This window comes from Lagenorhynchus albirostris, chromosome 1, assembly GCF_949774975.1.
Source record: "Lagenorhynchus albirostris chromosome 1, mLagAlb1.1, whole genome shotgun sequence".
NCBI lineage: Eukaryota > Metazoa > Chordata > Mammalia > Artiodactyla > Delphinidae > Lagenorhynchus > Lagenorhynchus albirostris.
Window position 1 is genome coordinate 63,098,191 of NC_083095.1, and position 22,952 is coordinate 63,121,142.

The 22,952-nt window shown below is 34.7% G+C and overlaps 1 protein-coding gene across 2 annotated transcripts in view; it reads left to right on the forward strand.

The window, feature by feature from the left end:
• RALGAPA1 (Ral GTPase activating protein catalytic subunit alpha 1) overlaps window positions 1-22,952 on the forward strand; it is a 220,947-nt gene that overhangs the window by 107,493 nt on the left and 90,502 nt on the right. Inside the window, exons 17-27 of one of the 2 annotated variants that reach the window (XM_060143467.1) lie at window positions 983-2,518; window positions 4,266-4,390; window positions 5,618-5,834; window positions 6,904-7,080; window positions 9,043-9,195; window positions 11,703-11,896; window positions 12,120-12,218; window positions 12,998-13,153; window positions 14,737-14,865; window positions 19,033-19,158; window positions 21,668-21,726. In XM_060143467.1, the coding sequence (XP_059999450.1) occupies window positions 983-2,518; window positions 4,266-4,390; window positions 5,618-5,834; window positions 6,904-7,080; window positions 9,043-9,195; window positions 11,703-11,896; window positions 12,120-12,218; window positions 12,998-13,153; window positions 14,737-14,865; window positions 19,033-19,158; window positions 21,668-21,726 (2,971 nt within the window). The remainder of the gene's footprint in view (window positions 1-982; window positions 2,519-4,265; window positions 4,391-5,617; window positions 5,835-6,903; window positions 7,081-9,042; window positions 9,196-11,702; window positions 11,897-12,119; window positions 12,219-12,997; window positions 13,154-14,736; window positions 14,866-19,032; window positions 19,159-21,667; window positions 21,727-22,952) is intronic. The other variant, XM_060143474.1, reaches the window with a different exon arrangement.

A 22,952-nucleotide genomic window follows, 5' to 3' on the forward strand; every position in this document is an offset into this window, starting at 1 on the left:
AATTTCGTAAATATTTTTGAGGATTTACCATATACTTAGCACTTCAGGCAGTAAAAACAATGTAATGACGTTGAACACTATACCTGCTTCTCAACTTTGAGAGAGTGGCTTCATCTCTTTGGGCCTCAGTTTCCTCGGTGAGAGAGTTAAATAATCTATGATGTCCATTTTGACTCTAAAATCTGTAATTCTTTAAAAGAAATGTAAGAAGCCATAGGTAGAGTTTTTAGGGTTTGATGGTTAGTTAATGGAATGGGCCAGTGATAGGCAGAGAATGTTTCTTCCTAGTAGATTAATGGTGTTTGTGTCAGAAATGAAAAAGTACAATTTTTTTTAGCAATGTAGTAGTTTTATTTGATAGGATGAATAGGTTTTAATACTATAATTAAATAAAGTAAAATACCTCAGTAGAACAGATAAATAGTTTCCTGACAAAGAGAGCTTTAGGAAGAGGGTGGAGATTTCCATGTGTAATCTGTGATCAAATAGATAAGCAAGATTTGAAGAAAAGGTGATGCCTCTTGCCTGGTAAGGAAGGAAACAGGAATTTATAAGATCCTGTAAGATTGTGCAATGGGATATTTAGATCAGCTTTTTTGTGTTAAGATCTACTTTTTCTGCTTGGAACGTAAATAAGTACAAAAAATTGAATAGCAAGTTTGAATTCCTTGATTTATTGGCACAGCTCTATCTTTGGCTGCACTTCCAAATGTTTCATCACCTCACTGTCTATTTCTATGCATGTTAACGTATTAAAATGTATTCTGGTAGTTTTCTAATTCATTTATACTACATGCTGTATTGGCTTGTGCACATCATTATTTAAAAACAGATTTGTATTTTTAATAGATTTTCTTTCATTGAGCTTACAAAAAAATCTCAGAAATTTTTATTTTTAAGCATATGCTTAGGGTATGGTTGAAATTAATACTTATTTTTCATATTCGTATAGTTCCTACTCTGTAATTTTTCTTTTTTACAGATATTGATGATGCTCAAATACTTCCTCGTTCAACTAGAGTCAGACATTTTTCACAAAGCGAAGACACTGGAAATGAAGTTTTTGGTGCTTTGAGTGAGGAGCAGCCATTGCCTCGAAGTAGCAGCACTTCTGACATCTTGGAACCATTCACTGTTGAACGAGCCAAAGGTGCAGTTCCTGTAATTGACAGTTCATCCCGTCATGCACCAAGCTTGCAGAGTTCCACAGAGGCTTCTTCAATAACTAGATCCACTGAAAGCCACATCACTGATACTCATAGTAGAGAGTCTTCTCTGGAAGTTGGTGATAGCATATATGACCATCTTTGTCACTTAATAGATCCAGTAGAACTTGCAGATTCAGCTTTTGAACAAATCCAGTACATTGACCTTGAAGGAGATGATGATCTTCTTTCCTCCCTGAAAGAATATTTTAAGGAAAACCAGGAAAGTCATAGTAAAAAAGAGTTAGGTAAAGATGTAGCTTCACAGGAAGTGATTATTGCAGTAAATAGGGATGAAAGATCATCCTTAGATAAATTAGAACACATAGATCAGGAAAGTAAATCAGAAAATACCACCTCCTTTGTTGGGACTCCTGAAAACATACAGTTTCAAAAAGAATCAAACTCAGCTGTCTTCATGAGTAACAGTGCACCCAACCAGTTAGATAGCTTTATGAGAACAAAAACTTCTGAAAAATGTAAACAACTAAACAGTGATAAACAGTCATCGGAACCTAGTTCGGGTAGCCCTTGTGATAAAGAAAAGAGGAAACATCTGTATAGACAAACAGCCACAGAATTAGATGCCTGTATAGATATAACAATAGCCGAAAAGGTTAAGGGTATGCAAATTAATGAAAAAATCATTGTCCCACATGTTTTGCATGCCAAGAAAACTACTCTAAAAGCACCTGTTAACCACAGAATGCCTCATGTTACAAGCACTAGCAAGCTTTCTCCAACTAAAAGGAGCTTGTCTGAAACAGTAACTCATAGAGCCAAAATCATGAAAATTGCTTCTAAAAAACGAAATAGTGTTCACGTTACTTTCAGACCATCTACTGAGTCAGTTCAGTTTTATAACCCTCTGGAAAACAAAGAGGCTCCGTGGAAGATGAGGCTGCGGAAGCTCAGTGGCTTTAGTAGCAGCAGCAATAGCAGCATCAGCAGCCCCCATGCCAGCTCAAACAGTGTTACCGAGCTAGTGAAACCCGGTGTGTACAGGCCTCTAGACACGGCACCAGTGAGTAGTAAGGCAGTTAAGGAATCTACAGAGATCCCCACCGCCATATTACAAAAAGAAGGAATTGCTAGTAATCAGTTAGGAGGTAGTCGTAGTACTATTAAGTCATCAAGTCATGAGGCAGGACTACAGCAGGGCTCCCTGGGTGGCGTTTATAAAACTGTTGTACATGCTCTTTCGAAGCCGAAGGCAAATGTTTCCCCACAGAGGCAGAACAGAATGCCACCAGAGGCTCCACTGAGGGATCTGTACAGTCATGTAATGGGCTATTTTGGAAGGAAAGCTGCAGGTGAGCACTTAACAGTGTGCAGAGCGCAAAAGGAGAAAGACAGCACCAGTTTGGCTTAATGCAACTGAAGCAAGCTATAAGCAATCAAAAAGCTTTGGGATGGTCACTGCTTTCTCTGTTTGGTTATGCATGCGCCTTTCCCCAGCTGTATTTTTCCCAGCATAAAATGTTTATTTAAATTACTAATTTCCCTTATAAGGCATTTAGTTAAACCTCTTTGCTGCTGAACAAGATAGGAAAGAGGGACATACAGGAAAATTCAATGACCTTCCAAAGGCTATCTAAATCAGATATTTTTCTGAGTGTGTACCACGTGAACCTTGAAATTAAGTTTACCGAGGAGTTGGAATACTTTCTCCCCTGTGCCCCCCAATAGTTTACATTTAAAAGGGCCCCAGCTCTATATAATTGGGTTCATTTATTTTTACTGCTGATTTACTTGATTTTATCTTTTTCTTGGTATATTACTGTGACATGATATAACATAATGGAAATCAAGGTCCTACAACCAACACCAACATTTTTAGTTAACTGTCATTGAAGAGGAAATTATTTCTTAAACCTCAAAGTGGACTCAGTTACTTTTCATTTACACCATTTGCAAACAAGCTGTAGGCTTTTTAGTTTTGCATTCATTTGTATAGAATGCAAGTTATATCCTTAAAACACTTATCGTTACTTTCTTTTTTCTGAGATTTTAGATGTGCATAAAGGTTTCATGATAGCCAATCATGATTTAAATATGGAACCTCTATGGACAGATTACAGAAAGTAAGATTATGGTAACTGTTTTCTCTTATGTTGATTCAAATTTAAAATAACTTCACAGTTATAGAAAATTAACTTTCAGCAGTAAGGTAGGTTTCGATTTTGTTTAACATGGTTTTGTTAGCATGATTAACAGAACGCTGCATCTTGCACTGAGCCATTAATGCCACTTGAGGGCAGTATTTGACAGCTTAAAAAAACCTGGCCAAGTAGTGTAAAGATAATCGTATTTCAGAGTGATTTCCTGACCAGTATATTTTCTTAACCTGAAATGCTTTGTAGTTCATTAGGAACATAAACAGTGTCGATATCCTTTGGTTGCAGAGAAATCACCTTTTCTACAGCATAATAGTGAAATAAGTAAATACTATTTTTTGTAAGTTTCCCAAGTTTAAAACTTTCTTGTTAATGTTAATCATAATGTAGTCATAAAAAAATCAAAATAACTATTGTGGGGTTTTTTTTTAAACAGAAAAATCTTTGTGAAAATAAATCTCTTTTTTCTTCAAGCAAAAAATTAGATTTGTAGTGAATAGAAACAACATTATGTCAAAATCATAGAATTTTAATTTATTAATCTAAACTTAAATTCAAGGGATATATTTCTTGCAAATATTCTTTGGGGAAAATGGGATTATAAATTATTAAGGCTCCAAATAGAAGCAGAGGCAGGAAGAAAGAAAAATATACCAGTTTCTTTATAGGCAATATTAACCTAACTTCAACTAGTGCTTATCTATAAGCTTTCTTGCTGTTTTAAGGTTATACTGAAGATTGACTAACATCTGCTTAGTTAAATAAAGTAAATATCAATTTACTAATTCTTAAAATTAAATCTAAAAGGAGAGAAATTATTCGTAGATGCATGTTTGGCAAATAATTGATATGGCATAGGTAATTTTTTGGCTGTTTTTGTTTTAAATTTAGGAAATGTAGTTAAGTCTTTCTTCACTATATATAGTTATTTATTTATTTTTAGTCAATAAAGAGGACATGAGCACAAAACTGCCCCCTCTTAATAGTGATATTGGCAGCAGCAATGCTAATGTTCCTGATCTGATGGATGAGTTTATAGCAGAACGACTTCGAAGTGGTAATGCCTCAGTAAGTGTTATTTTATTTATTTGATTTTAGAGAGGAGGGTAGAGAAACTAAAAGATATATACATATGTACATATATATGTATATGATATACATGTGGAAAATTTTATTCAAATAAGCCCTCACCCCAAATTTAACCCTTTTTTGAATTAAGATTTTTAAATTATATTTTTATAGTATTATTCAAAGACCTAAAACAAGCAGGCTTTTAGTTTTGACCAGGGTGAAAATTTGGGATACCTGTTTGCTCAGCTCCTGTGGTATAAGCCACTACCTTCCTAGTTCTTTCTCTGTTTTTCATCTTTGTTCTTAGAGTACTCTGATGCCTGTTGTCAGCCCTCATCAGGAAAGATAACAATGGAGGTCTTCTGGCCCAACTCACACCATTTTGATAGCATGCTAACATCGGTTACTTAATCATTACAGATAACTTTGGAATAGATTTTAAAGTTATCTTTATCTTGAGCGTTAGAATTAAGGCAAATAAAAATAGAAGCAGTTTTATTCGTAATGATGCTTAATTGTTAAGGAAAGATAAATATATGTGGAATTGCTTTTTTTAAAGGACAATATTCCATTTAGATTTCAACTTGTCTCTTTAGTGAAAGTCTGTAGCTCCATTACATTTTCCTTTTTTTTTTTTAAGTTGTTTTCCTTGAGTGGGAAAAAAGTTATAGAATCATTATATGTAATCATCATAGAATGACATCCTTGCTGTCATTCTTCCCTCCCTCCATTATCTCTTCCATTTGTTTCTTTTTCTCTTTTCTTTTCTTTTTTTTGTTTTGCTGCACTGCACAGCTTGCGGGGATCCCTTAGTTCCCTCACCAGGGACCAAACCCATGCCCCCTGCAGTGGAAGTGCAGTGTCCTAACCACTGGACCGCCAGGGAATTCCCTCTTCCATTTGCCTCTTTTTTTTCCATTTGAATACTTTGCTCTTTCTACTATCTTATCTTAATATTCACTCCATGGATCCTTTTGAGGCTTCAGGGTCTCGGGCCCAGCACCAAATGGTATTTGAGTCTTTGCTTTAGCCAGACCAACAGTAGTTCAGGACCCAGCTCCATACAGTTACACGGAGTCTTCAGTTAGTGTTTCCCCCACTCCTACTTAATGCCCTAAATTTCAACATTTATTGTAATGATTGTCTTGGAAATTAAAGATTTCATATGCTTAATGAGAATTCAAAAAAATTTTTTTAATCGTAAAATGTTTCTTGAATTTTTAGACTATGACAAGAAGAGGAAGTAGTCCAGGTAGCCTCGAAATTCCCAAAGACCTCCCTGATATTCTGAACAAGCAGAACCAAATGCGCCCTATTGATGACCCAGGTGTGCCCTCAGAATGGACTTCTCCTGCCAGTGCAGGGAGCAGTGATCTTATCAGCTCAGATAGTCATTCGGATTCTTTCAGCGCTTTCCAATATGATGGCCGAAAATTTGACAGCAAGTATCTTTTTTTCTGTTTGAGCAGTACGGTTTTTTGTTGATTTGTTTTCTGTTCAAGACTGACTGACAGTTTACGTAAACATCATATTCCTCTCTAACATTACTTAGGGGTTCCCATATACATATTTTGATTTCATTTTCAGTGAAACTCCAAAAGAATTTTTAGGGAATCACTTCAAGTTGAGACCTCTTTATTTTGCCAACTAAAGGCATTTAAAAAACAAAAAAGCACTCTTCTTTCATAGAACAAATGATATTTTAAGACCAGACACATAGACAGGAAAAAGGATGGACTTGGTGTTAGAATAAAGGACAGTCATGGTTATGAGTTGGACTATTTCATGAAGTCGTATTTGGGGACCACTATCTAGTTATGGTCAGTGCTTCAGCATGTTCAGTACAGTTACGTTCAATGCTATGGTACCCAGAACCTTACTTGGATAATTGCTTCATGTTAAAATGACATCAGTGATATTATTTGGTGCTATATTACTACCACATAGCTTTTCTGCTGTAATTTTGTATTACACTTGGCAGTCAGTGAAGGGTACCAAAATTTAAAAGAAGAAAGTCAAAATCTTGGGAACCAACTTTGTGAAGAGCTGGGAGATGCATTGGAGAATTATGTTTCTTGCCCTCATGGATTATATACTACTCTGATCTTGGACTGAAAATATGATTTGAAAGAAAAATGACTCTTACCACGTATCTGGCATTTTTATTATATATATCTCTCTTCTAGAGATTATAAAACTTGAAAAGCAGTTAAGTATATTTCCAGCTATCAGAAAACAGGGATAAGAATAGTGATGATATATTGTATGTCTCTGTCCTTTTATCATTATTTTTGTTAATAATAGGCTATGAGGATCTTTAAAAATTTGTTTCTAATTATAAATTTCAAAGTGTTAACATTGTTTACCCTTGCCTGAGTGGTATGTAAATAGAATTAATTTGGGGGGAATGTTCATATTTAATTATTTTGATGAAGTAGCTGTGTCTCTTTTGTAAATATTTTTGTTTTATAATTGGAACTTCTGTACACTAGCATTTCTTCTGCCTATAGATTTTGGCTTTGGAGCTGATACTGGGAATGCATCCTCTGCTGATGTGGATTCAGGTTCTGGCCATTATCAGAGTGCTGAAGAGCAAGAAGTGGCTAGTCTAACCACACTTCACATCGATTCGGAAACAAGCAGTCTTAATCAACAAGCTTTTTGTACTGAAGTTGCAACGGTTACTGGTAAAGTTACTCAAGGGAGTGTATTCCTTAAGTGCATTTTTTTTTAAGCCACCAAAGAACCTTTTCAGACTTATATTTGATAGATTTTATGTATTACTTATTACTATTTAAGTATTATTTTTTTCACTCATCTTTATGTAACAATGGAGGGAAAAAAACATTAATATAAGAGTTTTTTGACCTGGAGTCCACATGGATAAGCTTCAGGGAACTCTATGAACTCCTAATACCGTAGGCAAAATTTTGTGTATGTTTGCACCAGAGCATTTCCTGCAGCAATTTTTAAATAAATAACCAAAAAAAGTTGAGGTACTGCACTTTACCTTTTTCATTGATTTTCAGAGTAGCCTAGATTTTTGTAGATTTCTTTGGTAAACTATTTATTATTGCAAACATAAAGCACACTACCTAAAATAAGGTCTGTTTCTCAGTATACTAATATTCTGTATTTATATAGTAAATTAATATAGTAAATTATACTTTTCAGCAACTTTTTGTGTGTGGCCAAACCTGACAATAATATGACAAGTGGGGTCCAAGAAATTGAGTCATGAAAGGCAGGGCCACATTATTCCAAGAGCAGTACCGTGACCAGAGGGAGCCTGAGCAGCCTGTGGCCCATACTTCAAGAGTTCCACTGTATTATCCAGATTCACTCTGGTTCCTACTGCAGTTTGACACCCCTTTGATGGATGATGGATGAAATATCAATAGGGTGGTTTTTGCATCCTGTGGTTGGCTGGAACTTGAAAGACTGGAGCAGTGATGTCTGCATGTCTGAATTAGGCACATTTCTTCAGCCAAATCAAACTGATGAAATTCGGCCAGTGAAATACTCACAGGAACCCATCCTATGTTTTCACATTCTTCTATTCCACATCTTTTCTACCAGAGGATAAGTAAGAACTTTAGCCTGCGCATTGCAGAATGAGGGTTGAGCCAGTTTGGTTGTATCCAAATAGGAGCCAGTTTGGTTGTATCCACAGTCTGATCGTTACAGAATTTAAGTTACTACTCAAAGAAGAATTCTTATTTTACAATAAACACCTTTTACTGTAGTTGTCCTTAAACATAAATTTAGATGAAAATTTGGATGAAAAGATACTCAACATTACTAGTAATGAGGGAATATAAATAATCCATGAGGTACAACTATACACATAATAAATCAGCTCAAGTTAAAAACACAATACCAGTGTTGAAGAGAGTGGAGCAACTGGAAATATCATACATTACATTATTGTAATGGGAATGCAAAATGGTAGGGCCACTCTGCAAAAATACGGCAGTATCTTTTAAAATTAAGCATACATTTACCATATGACCATTCCTAGGTATTTATTTCAGACATTTGTATGTGAAAGTTCATAACAGCATTATTCACAGTAGCTAAATTGAAAATAGTCCAAATATCCATTAACCAGTGAATGAATAATCAAATTGTAATGTATTCATCCATCCAGTATTCATTGAAATAGTACTCAGCAATAAAAAAGGAATTAAATGCTAATATATGCAAAACCATAGCTGACTCTCAAAAATATGCTTTTAAATGAAAGATGTCAAGGCTAGCAATGTTAGTGGCATACAGCAATGGGCAAGTTTCTCTTCTCCTGAATTGCCTCAAGCCTGAAGTAAGTGAAATAAAGTAGCAGTGGGTACCAGAGTTTCTATAGCCGGACCAGGAATGGAAGTAGGCATTCTTGCTCTCACTGATGGCCCCTATTAATTGGTATGTCCAGTTCTCATTCCACACTAGTCCCATAGTAGACATGGAATGAGACTGCTAGATATGAAATCTTGTACAGTATTATGATTTTATTGACCTCTTTGGCCAGTTTATAACCTGATTTATCTTTTAATGTTTTCAGTTTGTGTTTTATTGGGCTTTTAAGCATTACATCTTAGGTAGAGGGTATTGAATATATTCTTTGTGGTAATTTTATGAAATTATATTTACAGGTTCAGAAAGTGCTTCTCCAGTCCATTCAGCTCTGGGATCCAGGTCACAGACACCTTCTCCTTCCACACTGAATATAGATCACATGGAACAAAAGGATCTACAGCTCGATGAGAAGCTCCACCACTCTGTTCTACAGACGCCAGATGACCTAGGCAATATTTGGAAATTAGATCTTTGCCATTCTTTCCTTTCAGGGCATTAGTGTCAGGAGATCTTAAATAAGGCATATTAAATTTGGTTATTTTATATATGTTATGTAAATATTTTTATAAGTCTTTTGGACTTTTCTGTCTTTGGGAAATTAATTAGTATAACATTTTTTTTCTTGCCCTTAAAGAAAGATATTTGCATTCTGATTTTTGTTATTTTATTATAGTTGATTATAGTCCTGGTATTAGTGGTTACATTATTTTTGTATGTTATATTATCATTTACATTACCATTTCCTAAAGCAGGAAATACATAATTTGGCATCGTTATTCTTAATATTTTATCTGAAGAACCTGCTGAATCAAAGTAGGCAGTCCAAATGAAGTATTTTTATATTTAAGTAAATGTTTAAAAGTGACTAGGAAACCTTAGAAACTGCAAGTTAATAAAAAGTTATTTTTGTTAAGTCCTACATCATGTAACAAGCATCAGGATAAAAAGTCATTTTGAAAATATGCCAGAAAATTTGGTCAAGGACACAACTGATAAGATATTTATAATGAATAATGTAAAATACTAGTTTTCATTGGTAGTGCAGCACATTTACTCTCTGGCCAAAGGAAGAAATTTAAAACCATGTGACTTCTGCCCCCCGCCCCCCCTTTTAAGGTACTCATTCTCTCTTTTTTTTTTTTTTTTTTTTTTTTTGCGGTACGTGGGCCTCTCACTGTTGTGGCCTTTCCCGTTGCAGAGCACAGGCTCCGGATGTGCAGGCTCAGTGGCCATGGCTCACGGGCCCAGCCGCTCCACAGCATGTGGGATCTTCCCAGACCGGGGCACGAACCCGTGTCCCCTGCATCGGCGGGCGGACTCTCAACCACTGCACCACCAGGGAAGCCCTCATTCTCTTAATATGCAATTACCTAGCCCTGATTTTCTAGTTTGTAGATTATTTCTGACCTTTTCTTTCCTCCTCTTGGCCTGCAGTTTTTTGGTTTTTATTTTCAGCTTTTTCCCCAACATTTGGAAAAAATTTCAAACTCATGGAAAAGTTGCAAGACTAGTAAAATGAATACCCATAAATCCTTCAGATAAATTCACCAGTTGTTAATATTTTACCACTTTATCTTTCTCTCTACCTGTACACACACACACACACACACACACACACACACACACACACACCCATTAAAACAACCCCACCGTACCCACCTTTTTTTTTTCTGAGCCATTTAAGAGTGAATTGCAAGTATCAGACCCTTTACACCTAAACACTTGAGCAAGTATGTCCTAAAAATAAGTATACATTTCCTACATAACCATAATATAAGGGCCACGTTCAGGATATTTAACATTGATACATCATTGCAATTTTAGTCTATAGTCAGTTATCCTCAGTTGTTCCAATAATGTCCTTCATAGTTACTAATCAGTTGAGTTATCACTATATTATGAAGGTTCTGTAGAATAGGGAGATGTTAACAGCGATGGTTAACCCTGTAGTGTTTTTTTAAAATTTTATTTTAGTGAATTTACACCAGAAACCTGTTTTTATTATTGTGAAAGACTGTCCAGTAACTTTTTAATAATATACTCAGTTATTGTACACTTTACATGCAGAGAAAAAAGTTAAACATTAAGAGTAAAGGATGTACATATACTGTGTATGACTTTGTAAATTATCAGTACACTGACATATTATCAAGCAGGAAAAAGTCTTTACTGACTTTCTAGTGATTTTGCCTTTTCCGTTATATACATTCCATAGAATTATGGCTTTTTTTTTTTTTTTAAGCTGGAGGAGATCTATAATGATACCTACCTAAAGCATCTATTTTACAGATGAGGAGCTGTAGCTTCAGGGAGGTTATTAAATAATTTGTACAATATCACATAATTAGTGACAGAAATGAGACTAAGACCCTAGGTTACCTATATGTCTTATATATAATCATGCCAGTATTAATAAACAAAATAAATGTAATTATGGAAATTTTAGATTATATTTAAATTATTTTTTTCATGCCATTGTGATATCCCTTTTAATGCTAGGCCTGACTTAATTGTGAAATACAGAAATATATTTCTTCGGAAGGTTTAATTACAAAGAAATAGGCTTAGGAAGACTTCCTACAGGATCTGCCTTCAGCCTGAGATTTTCTGTTAATTTGATGATGGAACTTGAAGTAGCTATTAGGTTAAATAGAGAGTATGTACTTATAAATATGATCTTTATGTCAAATGTAAATTTCTCCATCTGTTATCTGCATCATTTTCTCCTTAGGTAAATCTAGATAGATGCCCTATTGCATAAGTAATTATTGTCAAAATAAGGAATTATGAACTAGCGAGGTTTTGACCTTACCAGGAAAAAATAACACTGATGCATCTTAACATTTCTTTTATTCACTTTTGTAGATATTTAAGATTATTAATTTGACTCCTATGTGTTTTTGTGATCAATTCTCTAGAAAAATTACTGACACCAGTGAATTATTTTTTTCTATAGAAATCAGTGAATTTCCATCTGAATGCTGTAGTGTGATGGCAGGGGGCACTCTCACAGGATGGCATGCTGATGTTGCTACTGTAATGTGGCGAAGAATGCTAGGTATTTTGGGAGATGTCAACGCTATTATGGATCCTGAAATACATGCTCAAGTTTTTGATTACCTCTGTGAACTTTGGCAGAATCTAGCTAAGGTAAAAAAGAAAAAGATAAAAAGGGAGAAGGAAAGAAAAATAAAAGTATTAAGAAGTACAGAAAAAGCCTTAGATAACATCCACCCCCGCACTACGAACTGATGCCTTAACCATGTTTAAATATATTGTTAGTGGTAGGAACTAGATCTCAAGTTTAAGGTAAAACAAACTGGGAAAGAGAACACTTTTCAAAGGTTTGTTGCATTTTATTTGAAAATTACAGATTAGAGATAACCTCGGCATTTCAACTGATAACCTGACCTCCCCTTCTCCACCGGTTTTAATTCCTCCACTGAGAATTCTTACACCTTGGCTTTTCAAGGTAAGCTTAATATATAAAATATTAATTAAAAAGTTTCATTTAGTAAATAAGTATGTGGTCAGTCTCAAACAGTAGAGAGAGAGAAGACTATTGTGTAGTCTTCTAGAGCACTTAGTTTTGTTTTTTGTTCTTGTGTTTTTTTGCTTTTGTTAAAATTTATTGAAGTATAGTTGATTTACAATGTTGTGTTAATTTCTACTCTGCAGCAAGCAAAGCGATTCAGTTATACATATATATATACATACTTTATATATACATATATATACATACTTTTCCGTTTCATGTACTTTTCCGTTATGGTTTATCACAGGATATTGAATATAGTTCCCTGTAGAACACTTAATTTTTAACTAACCATTAGGGGTTATATAGAGAGGAGAGTGGGCCTAGCAAAATTATTATTTAGGTTGCATCATTTTTATTACTAAAACAAAAATGAATATAGTAAATTATGTTTTTATTGTATTTAAATGAAATGTAAACCTCAGTTTTGTGTTATAGAATATGCTAGTACTTCTAAAGAACTAATTCTTTTAAGTATTATATGATATGTTTGGTGCATTTTCCTAAGTGAAACAGTGTATAGTAATTCACACCTACATTGTATCATTTTAATGATAAAAATAATTTCAGGAATCCTGATATTTAGTTCATTAAAGAAAATGGGCCAACATAGAAATAAATGAAAACAAATATATAGCTTGCTATATTCAATTGTTTCAGTATTTAACAAACAGTATTTGGTTTTGAGTATTAAAAACAACATCTTTCAATTGTAGGCAACCATGTTAACTGATAAATATAAGCAAGGTAAATTACACGCCTATAAACTTATTTGTAATACAATGAAAAGAAGACAAGATGTTTCTCCAAATAGAGATTTCCTAACACACTTCTACAACATAATGCACTGTGGATTACTTCATATTGACCAGGTAAATATATGTACTTTGTAACAAGTCGCTTTATAAGTTTATCTTTGATTCTTTATTCTGTTTAACTCTTGACTTTCAAGGTGTAGAATTAAAAACATTCCCTTATATTGTAATTTATTTACAGATTTATTCCATTTATAACCTCATTTATTCTGAAACATAGTTTCAAAACAAGCTGTTGTAGTTGGGAGATTGACTTGATTATTAAGTGCATCTTTCTTCTAATGTTATAAGAACTGTTCACTCTTTGAAGAGATTAAAACATCCTTTGCTTACACGGACAACATCTTCCTTTAATGTCCTAATGTACTTATTGTTAGGTATTTTGTAATTGTTACTTGATAACTGGCAATTGGGACTTAGGTATTTGCTCAGCTAGTCATGCAGCAGTCAGAGGTTTTTTTCTACTCTAAGAGTCAGCACATCACATTTTCTTATTTTTATAAATTGTATTACCATAGTGACAAGTATATTGATTTGCATCAATATAGTCATTACATTAGATAGTCATAAATATGTCTCTAGAACATTACTTCACAGGTCTTGATCCTGGCCATAAAACTGAAAAGTACAGGAAGTTGCCTGTCAAAGTAATGTAAATGTTTGTAATCACAACGTGGTTAAATTTCACTTGCAGTTCATTTCAGGAGCATTAAATTAATATTAAAAGATGATAATGTATCTTTCTGAAAAGTGAAAAAACTTCTTGTGTTAATTTGAAATAATTATTGTGTTCTACCTTATAAACATGTCTCAAATAAAATGATATTCTTAATTACTGGATAAAGAGCGTTCATTTAAATTGGATTGAGTAATACAACCTGCTATACTGCATCCTCATGGTAAATTCCAAAGGCAAAATGAATGAACAACCAAGTTGAGAATATTCCCTTAAAAATGCCTACCTCTGGATTTCTGAGGCTAGATGTCTATCATCAAAGGACTTCAATTTTTCTAAAAAAGAGAATTTCTCCAGTTGCCACATAACAGGTCATGCAACTTCAGACATCAGAGTTATCACGTGGAAGCAAATAGGTGGCAAAAGGAACTACTCTGCAATTAAGTTTTACAACACATGGGCCGTATTTTTTTTTTTTTTTTTGTGGTACGCAGGCCTCTCTCACTGTTGTGGCCTCTCCCGTTGCAGAGCACAGGCCCCGGATGCGCAGGCTCAGCGGCCATGGCTCAGGGGCCCAGCCCCTCCACAGCATGTGGGATCTTCGCGGACCAGGGCACGAACCCTTGTCCCCTGCATCAGCAGGCGGACTCTCAACCACTGCGCCACCAGGGAAGCCTGGGCCTTATATTTTTAACCCTCCGAAGTAGAGACCCTTCTAACTGGCTCTCTAGGGTGAAAAAAAAATGCTGTATTGATGTCAGTTAAAAAGAAAAGTGTTTGCAGTTTACTTTCCTGTGACAAAATATAGTACAAAGCATGGATTATTTGGAAGAATTAAAATTAGTCTTTCCAGTTAGCCAACGAGTTATAGTTATTACCTGTTTTATTTTTAAGGATATTGATTAGCTGATACCCAAGATTACATTTGTGATATTTCTCTTCTCCTCTTTTCTTTATTCCTAAGGATATTGTCAATACAATCATCAAGCACTGCTCACCTCAATTTTTTTCACTTGGTTTGCCTGGTGCCACAATGCTTATTATGGATTTTATTGTAGCAGCTGGTAGAGTGGCTTCTTCAGCTTTTCTCAATGTAAGTTTTTATTTCCTGTCCTTCATAATATAACAAACTGCGGTTAACCAAGATTCATCTAACAGAGCAACAAAGGAAGAGCCATTGTTGATAAAATATAACAAACTGATATTCAGGAAGATATGTAATTTAATTAGAATTGATTGTCTCTCCCACTTTAAAAAAAAAAGTAAACAATTCTGAAGTGTAAGAAAGTACTAAAGTTATTTGATAAATTGACCCAGGAGCTACAAAAATGGGTTAAATCTGATAAGCAAAACAATTTAAAATTGAGGAAATCTACGGAAACAAACAGGGAGGGAAGAAAATTTTGAAAATGGGCAATGAGCTATAGCAAAAGAGAAGAAAGAAATATAGGTGAGGTAACCCAGAAATATGCTCTAGGAGTAAACTCTAAAACAGCATGTGAGGATTTTTCATACAGTTTGGAGCTGTGAGACAATGCTAGGTAACTTAGTATAACTGGAACATGTTCAGATATAAGTGGCAGAAGTGAACTAAGGAGGAAGGCAGTAACTCTGTTTATAGTGCTCAAGAGGTTAGATTTCATCCTAAGGAAAGAATGAGTAGCCGTTGAAAGATTTTAAGCAGAGTGACATGATCACATTTGTATTTTAGAAAGATTACCCTGGAACAAAGTATAAATGAGAAATAACTGAATGTCTACTGGGAAAAACGAAAAGTATTTGGGAAAGAAAAATCAGTCATACTTGACTAGTGCTAGTTATAAAACTTGCAAAGCAGTTTAACATATGTTATTTCATTTATAAGCTGCAAAAGACCAACAGTGAATGAAAAGGAGTTCTATTTGGGGCATAGGAAGCTGCCTGTTAGACACCCATGAGATGTCAGAAGGGCCACTGTATATACAAGTAAGGATCTCAAAGGAGATGTCTGGACCAAAAATGTAAAGCTGGGAGACATTAGCTTACAGATGCTATTGAAAGCCATGAAACTGGATACAGTCACGTAGAGGAAATGTGCAAATAAGAGAACAACCCATATTTATAGCTAGTTATTAACCCTGTTTCCCTAGTTCCTGGAGAACAGTGATCATGTCTTACTTATCTTGGTATCTTCAGGGCCTGGCACAGCATCATGGTTATAGGTATTTATTAATTGAATCTGTAAATATATATTCAGCACTTAGTATGTGTTCAACATGGTGCTAAGCCCTTTTGTGGTTATTAAACTTTTGTTTCCCCTTGTGTACAAAGTGTTCCTTTGTGTGGAATATAGAAGGATATAGAATAAATGAGATACACGTTGTACTCAGGGAGCATATAGTCTGCTGCTGGGAAGATAGAAAAATATATTAACAACTATAGAATGTAGGACAACAAAGAGGTACCAGTAGGAGGAGCTTAGCATAGTGGTTAAAAGCATGGGTTCAAATCCCAGCTCTGCCACTTAATTAGCGGTGAGACCTTGTGCAAGTTACTTGATTTCTCTGTGTCTAAGTTTCTTCATCTATAAAATGGAGGTAACCTTCCTCATCTGGTTATTTTATGGGGATTTGAGTTAATATTTGTAACATGGTTGGAACATTATATGACACATTGTATGTGCAATTTAAGTGTTTGTTAAACAAAATAAAATTATTTGGTAATTAAGACAGAGGAGAGATTTTTTTTTTTAAGGGCTATCAGGAGGTTCCATGGAAAAGATATTTGAGTAGGTCCGTGAAAGATTAGTAGTATTTTTATGAGTGAAAATGGAGAAGGGGGAAGGTATTCCAGGCATAGGGAAACAGGCATGAGTAAGCTGTGTCCTAGGAATGACAAATAATTCATTTTGTTTACAAGCTAGTTAGTCTAACTAGAGAGTAGTAGACACAAAGAACAGAAAGGTACTTTAGATCCCAGCTACCCAAAATGTGGTCTGCACACCGGAAACATTTGGCATGCAGAATCTCAGACCTCATCCCAGACCTACTGAAACAGAATATATATTTTAACTATATCCCAAATAATTGGTATGGACAGTAAAGATTGAGAAGCACTGCTTTAGACTATATCTTGGAGGGTCTATTAATGCCAGGGATCAGATTATGATGGTCTATTTTATATTAGATAAACAGTTGAATTTTTTAAAGTAGGGAGAGAGATGATTAAATCTGTGCTTTGCTAATGTTAAATAAGTGTATTAAACTGGGAATAGATTAAATGGAAGACAAACTAAAGATGGTAAACAAGTTACAAGGCTATTTTAGTAACAGAGTACACAGATTATCAATCTCTTGGATACTGGCAAAAGCTGATAGAACTCAGAGGAGCCTGATGCATAAACCAATGCCATTTTTTAATGCATTTACTATGAAAACTATAACTGTTCAGTTGGCTGATTATTCCAGATGAGTAGTTGTCACATTTCCTACAGCCCTGATGTCCTTAGGCATCCATTTTAAATTTATTTATTTATTATTGGTTTTTTGGCCGTGTTGGGTCTTCATTTCTGCACGAGGGCTTTCTCTAGTTGCGGCGAGCGGGGGCCACTCTTCATCGCGGTGCGCGGGCCTCTCACTGTCGCAGCCTCTCTTGTTGCGGAGCACAAGCTCCAGACGCGCAGGCTCAGTAGCTGTGGCTCACGGGCCCAGTTGCTCCGCGGCATGTGGGATCTTCCCAGACCAGGGCTCGAACCCATGTCCCCTGCATTGGCAGGCAGATTCTCAACCACTGCACCACCAGGGAAGTCCAGGCATCCAGTTTATGTGACTAAACCGTCCTCCTATCTAGAAGGATACTACTTTTGTAACATCCTTGGGAAAATTTTAAAAACAGTTGTTTTCTGTTTTCTGTGGTTCTTATGAGGAACACCTATTGAGAAAGGCTGCATAGGAAGCCAAATCATTACAAGAATTAAACCTGACACATCTCCACTGTAAGGTTATGGGCAGTCTTTTCCTCTGGACGGTGTTGGAGATACGCAGTCTAAATCTTGCTCTTTGGAGTTTCATTTTAGATCCCACACATATCATCTTCCTTTTGTTAATCCCCCCACCCCCAGGCAGATTTCAAAGTAATTTGATTAGGTTTTGCCTTTCTTAATTACAGTTCCATTCCAGTTCTTCCTCCCATTATGCCCCACATACTTAAATGAATATTCCCAGTTTTTTTATCCAACTTTAAAGAAAAACCCTTAGCTAATCTTTATCATTAAATATTGGGGGTGTTTTTCAGTTTCATTTTTATAGTAAAATTGATTTTAAATCGGGATGGTGGATGTGAGCTTACCCCGCCCCATTATACTGCTGGCCTTGTATCTGTAAATCTAGATTATTTTTTTAATATGTAAATGAGTTGTTTTGTTGAAAATCATAATATCACCTCTGTTATAACATTTATTAACAAGGAAATCCTTTGGAGATAGGTTCTTGTTTCATGTAAATAGAAGAAGTTTTATATTTCTAATAGATTGGTTTTAGCATTTTTGTTAGGTGTTATTAAACATATAAATCAATTTGTAGGTATTTTAGTAAACAAAGCAATTTATCAGTAGGTGGATGTTGATGTTAGGTGGGCATGCAAGAAGGCAGAAGAAAAAAGAAATGTTCAGTGCTGATACTTCAGGAATGGCTTAATACAGCTAAGGAAAAAAGATGAAAAGTTACCTTCATCTGCAGTCCAAGCATAATTTCTAATTTTGTTTTTAGTAAGTAGTATAGGTAGTGTTTTTATCATGTGCATAATATCATAAAACACATCTAGACTAATGCCTGTGTCTTGAAGATATATTGACCATTTTCATCCTTAGTTACTTTATTCATCCTTAGATAGTAACGGATATAATCTAGAGATCATGAGTCTTTTGCTCATTAGAACAATATGTTACGATGTGTGAGTTGCCTTTGGAATGAAAGTATTTATATTTTTCCTCAAAATCAGGGTAATTTTATGCTGTTAGCGAAAACTGTATTCCTGTTTACATACTCAGTAGCTGTACCCACATTTCTGCTTATTAGCTGCTCTTAAAGAAAGCTCTACTATTTGTTCATTGCATTTATTGAGAATAACAGTAATTTTAGTGGAAAGTATAGATGAAAACCTAATCTTTTTGTGTTCCCCTTTCCTTTTCAATTTTGCTTGTACTCTGACTTCCCTGTGTAATCTGGTTAGGTAATAAAGTAATTTTTCTGATAATTAAAGATTCTTAAAATCTGATACATAGGCACCAAGAGTGGAAGCACAAGTTCTTCTTGGATCTTTGGTTTGCTTTCCCAACTTATATTGTGAACTGCCTGCTCTCCATCCCAACATTCCTGATATTGCTGTGTCTCAATTTACAGATGTTAAGGTAAGAAATTAGGTGCTAATTTTTAGCGTTTAAATGACTTTATAATCATAACAGTATATTCAGTAAAATTTGTGTTCTTCATTTTCCTCTTGAAATCCACACAATTGTTAAAGACCTTTAGCCAGCTGTACCCCTCAGACACAAAGGCTGGAATGTCCATTAGGAGCATAACCTTTTTTTATAACTATTACTTTGGAAATATTTTCTCATTATTGAACCCACTCACATGTCATTATCTTAGGATTCATTCATTCACTCACTGAACATTTATTGAAATCCCATGAGCCATATACTATGCTGCTAATGTAAGGCTTCTAAGATTGAGATGGCACTCGACCTGCATATTTGACTGTCTCCTTCTCCCAGTTTTCCAAGGTGATGAATCAAACAATGTAATGGAATAGTCTAGTCTGCTATAGGAAACTGTGGAATTGGGGTGGAGATCCCATGTACCTGAAGCATTAACAGGCTTGAATAAGAGATGGTGCAAAATTGAACTGTCTATACAATTGCTTACCCAGGTAGTAAATCTTTAAAAAAAAAAAAAGATAGTGTCTAATTAGGAGTAGACATACCCTAATTGTTGTTTACAAGCCTTTTTAAAAATTTCAAGTAAAAAAAATTGGTGAAAAGTTGTTTTGTGCCTCTGTAGAGGTCAGCCTCTGTTTGAAGGGGAAGGTGTGTCCTCTGGACTCAGTAATTCTTAGACCAGGGTAGAGGGGAGTGGTGAGGTCAGGTTTCGTAGTTAGGATAAAGGCACTTAGTGCTCTGGACCCAGCAATGTGCGTGGTAGTGAATAATTCCGTCACTAAGTCAAGACCTGTCTCTTAACTGAATGCCCATGTATTATAAATTCCCACAGGTTTAACAGTCCTAAGAAGTTGTGCTTGTTATAGTAATTGCCAGATGGTCTCTGTTTGACCTGAATTGGCCCTAGAATTAGAAGGGAAAAGAGAATAAAGAAGGGACGAGAGAGGGGCATTCTATCTCCTCAGAAGTCATGCTGATGATTTTTTTTTAAACTTGTGCTTTCTCTGAAAGAAATGTTTTAAATCAAATTTTTGTCAGTAGTTTTGCATATACTTTCCATACCACCTGTATTTCTCTGTGCAACATTTGTAATAATTACACTTGTAATTATTTTTCAGTGTCTGATTTATACTTTAGACAAATAAGTACCACAAGGTCTTAGTTATTGCTATATCCTCAGAGCTTAACACGTTGCTTGGCATGTAGAATATTCTCCCAAAACATTTGTTAAACAAGTGAACTTCACTTAAACATAAAATTGTAGGGGCCGATGCAAATTTATAATGATATTTAATTAAAACTATACAAATTGACCTTCAGTATTCAGGGATGTAATGGCTTTGGTTTCTTCTATTTTCAGAAGATCCTGAAGGTCAAAGATAGGTAAGAGTTTCAGTTTGCTTAGGCCGTTTTGAGTTTGTTTGGGCTTAGCCTAGCCTACTATATGTGATTTGTATGATCAGAGTGGCCTTGTCCTTTGCTGGCCATTGTATAGGCAGTAATGGCTGAAGTGATTAAAAGAAAAAACCAAAATAACACTATTACATAGAAAGCTCTTGGGCTTAAACAATAGGTAGCTTCCAAGTACCTATTCATTGCTAGCCATTGGGTTAGGTGCTAAATTCACAAAGATAAGTAGAAGGTTACTCCTCTGAGGAGCTTACAATCTAGATAGCTGAAAAATCCTTAGTGAGTGAATAATTGAATGATTTTTAAAAACCATATTAACTATTAACTAGCACTTATCCCAAAACTCACACATAAGAAGAGGAAGCTTTCTTTTAAATGATAATTCTCAAAGTTGTGAAAAGTTTTGTTCATACCTTTGAGCTCTTAAATCTGCTTTAATTATCTTTATAGTGAGCATTTTATTACTCTTCTAATCAGGAAAAAAGTTTTTGAACATATACATTTGGTGATAAATTTCAAAAATCATTTGTCTGCTATAACAAAATACTACAGACTGGGTAGCTTATAAGTGACAGAAATTTCTCACAGTTCTGGAAGCTAAGTCCAAAATCAAGGCTCTAGCATAATCACATTCTGGTGAAGACCCTCTTCCTGGTTCATAGCCAGTGCCTTCTTGCTGTGTCCTCACAGAGTAGAAGGTGCTTAGGGAACTCTGTGGGAGTCTCTTATTTATAAGAGCATTAATCCCATTCATAAAGGCCCCACTCTTATGGCCTAAGTACCTCCTAATACCATCATCTTCAGGGGTTAGGATTGCAATGTACGAATTTGGGGGGAAGGCACAAACATTCAGACCATACCATTGTTTTATTTATTTAGCTAATTTTATGCATAACATTGGAATATACTAAAAGTATGTACATGAGAACGAAAAATGTCTGTTTTATTTTGCTGTTGTATCCCTAGCGCCTGACACAGTGCCTGGGTCCGTGGTGGCTGTTTAATAAATATTTGTTAAATAAATGAATGAAAAATCTTAGTCATTGCTAATATTTCTTCTTCATTTTAGGAACTTATAATCAAAACTGTATTAAGCTCGGCAAGAGATGAGCCCTCTGGTCCTGCACGGTAAGTCAGATATTCTTAAGACTAGACATAGCTGTTCTGTGTTTGTAGTTTTATTTTAGAAGTTAACGGAATTATTTAGCAGTCCAGATTGTTTCAGATACACAAAAGCTGTTCTGAATCACAAATTTAAATTATTTGGATGATTAAATACATTTTTTCATTATTTAAGTATGAACCTTCCCTTCAGTAAAAAAAATAAAATCCTAGTCACCTTCTTCAGTATCTTCACCTTCTGTGTCCAAAATGATTTCTTTTAATTTTATTTAAGTAGATTTTGCTTTCCCTTCAGATTATATTTGTCACCGTCTCTTATGTAGTACCTTGAAATATGGTACTAGTTACCCAATGAATGTTTGTTAAATTGAATTAAAATATTTTTATATTTTAATTCAATTTTATTTTCAATTTTAATTTCAATTTTATTAAAGTAATATATCTAAGAAAATAGTATATATTAATATTTATAAGTATTTGATCAGGATATTTTTAAAAAATAGAATGTAAATAATAAGATTTTAGAATGTTTTTTTTTTTAAATGTCTCATTAAGAAGTGAAAACTGTGGCATTTTGTCTGTGTTACTAAACCTTTCTCAAAAAGGTTGATTTAAATCAGGATGTTGCCTAACCTATAATGGAAAAGAATCTGAAAAAGAATATATATATATATAACTGAATCATTTTGCTGTACACCAGAAACTAACACATTGTAAATCAACTATACTTCAATTAAAAAAAAAAAAGCAGGTTGCCAATAGCATACCATGCTCCTTCTTTTCCCCCAAATATCATATATCATTATTTTATATTTCTTGAACCTCCACAAAGCTGTGTCTTTTTCAATAATCTACACATTATTTGACTCAAGGTTCATAAAGGTACAGATCATGACTTTGACCGTTTGGATTCTAATTCTAAGTTAAACCTCTTCTTTTTCCAGCAACTAAAAGTAATGAGCAATTTTCTTAAATGAGACATAGCTCCAGCTTTTTAATTCAGTTGTGTATTTTTCTTACTTAATAGCCAAGGTAACTAAAAACAAGTCTTTTTGAGTGAATTCTTTTTCAACATTAATTCTATTTTAATACTGCTCAGCTACTCCAGAAAATGACATTGTCTTTTCCATTATCCCACATTTTCATTTCTTTTAGCTTTAGCCCCAAATTTGATGATTTTCGATATTCTTTCCCTAGCATTTTCTGTGTTAATAATGACAACCTTTTAAGTT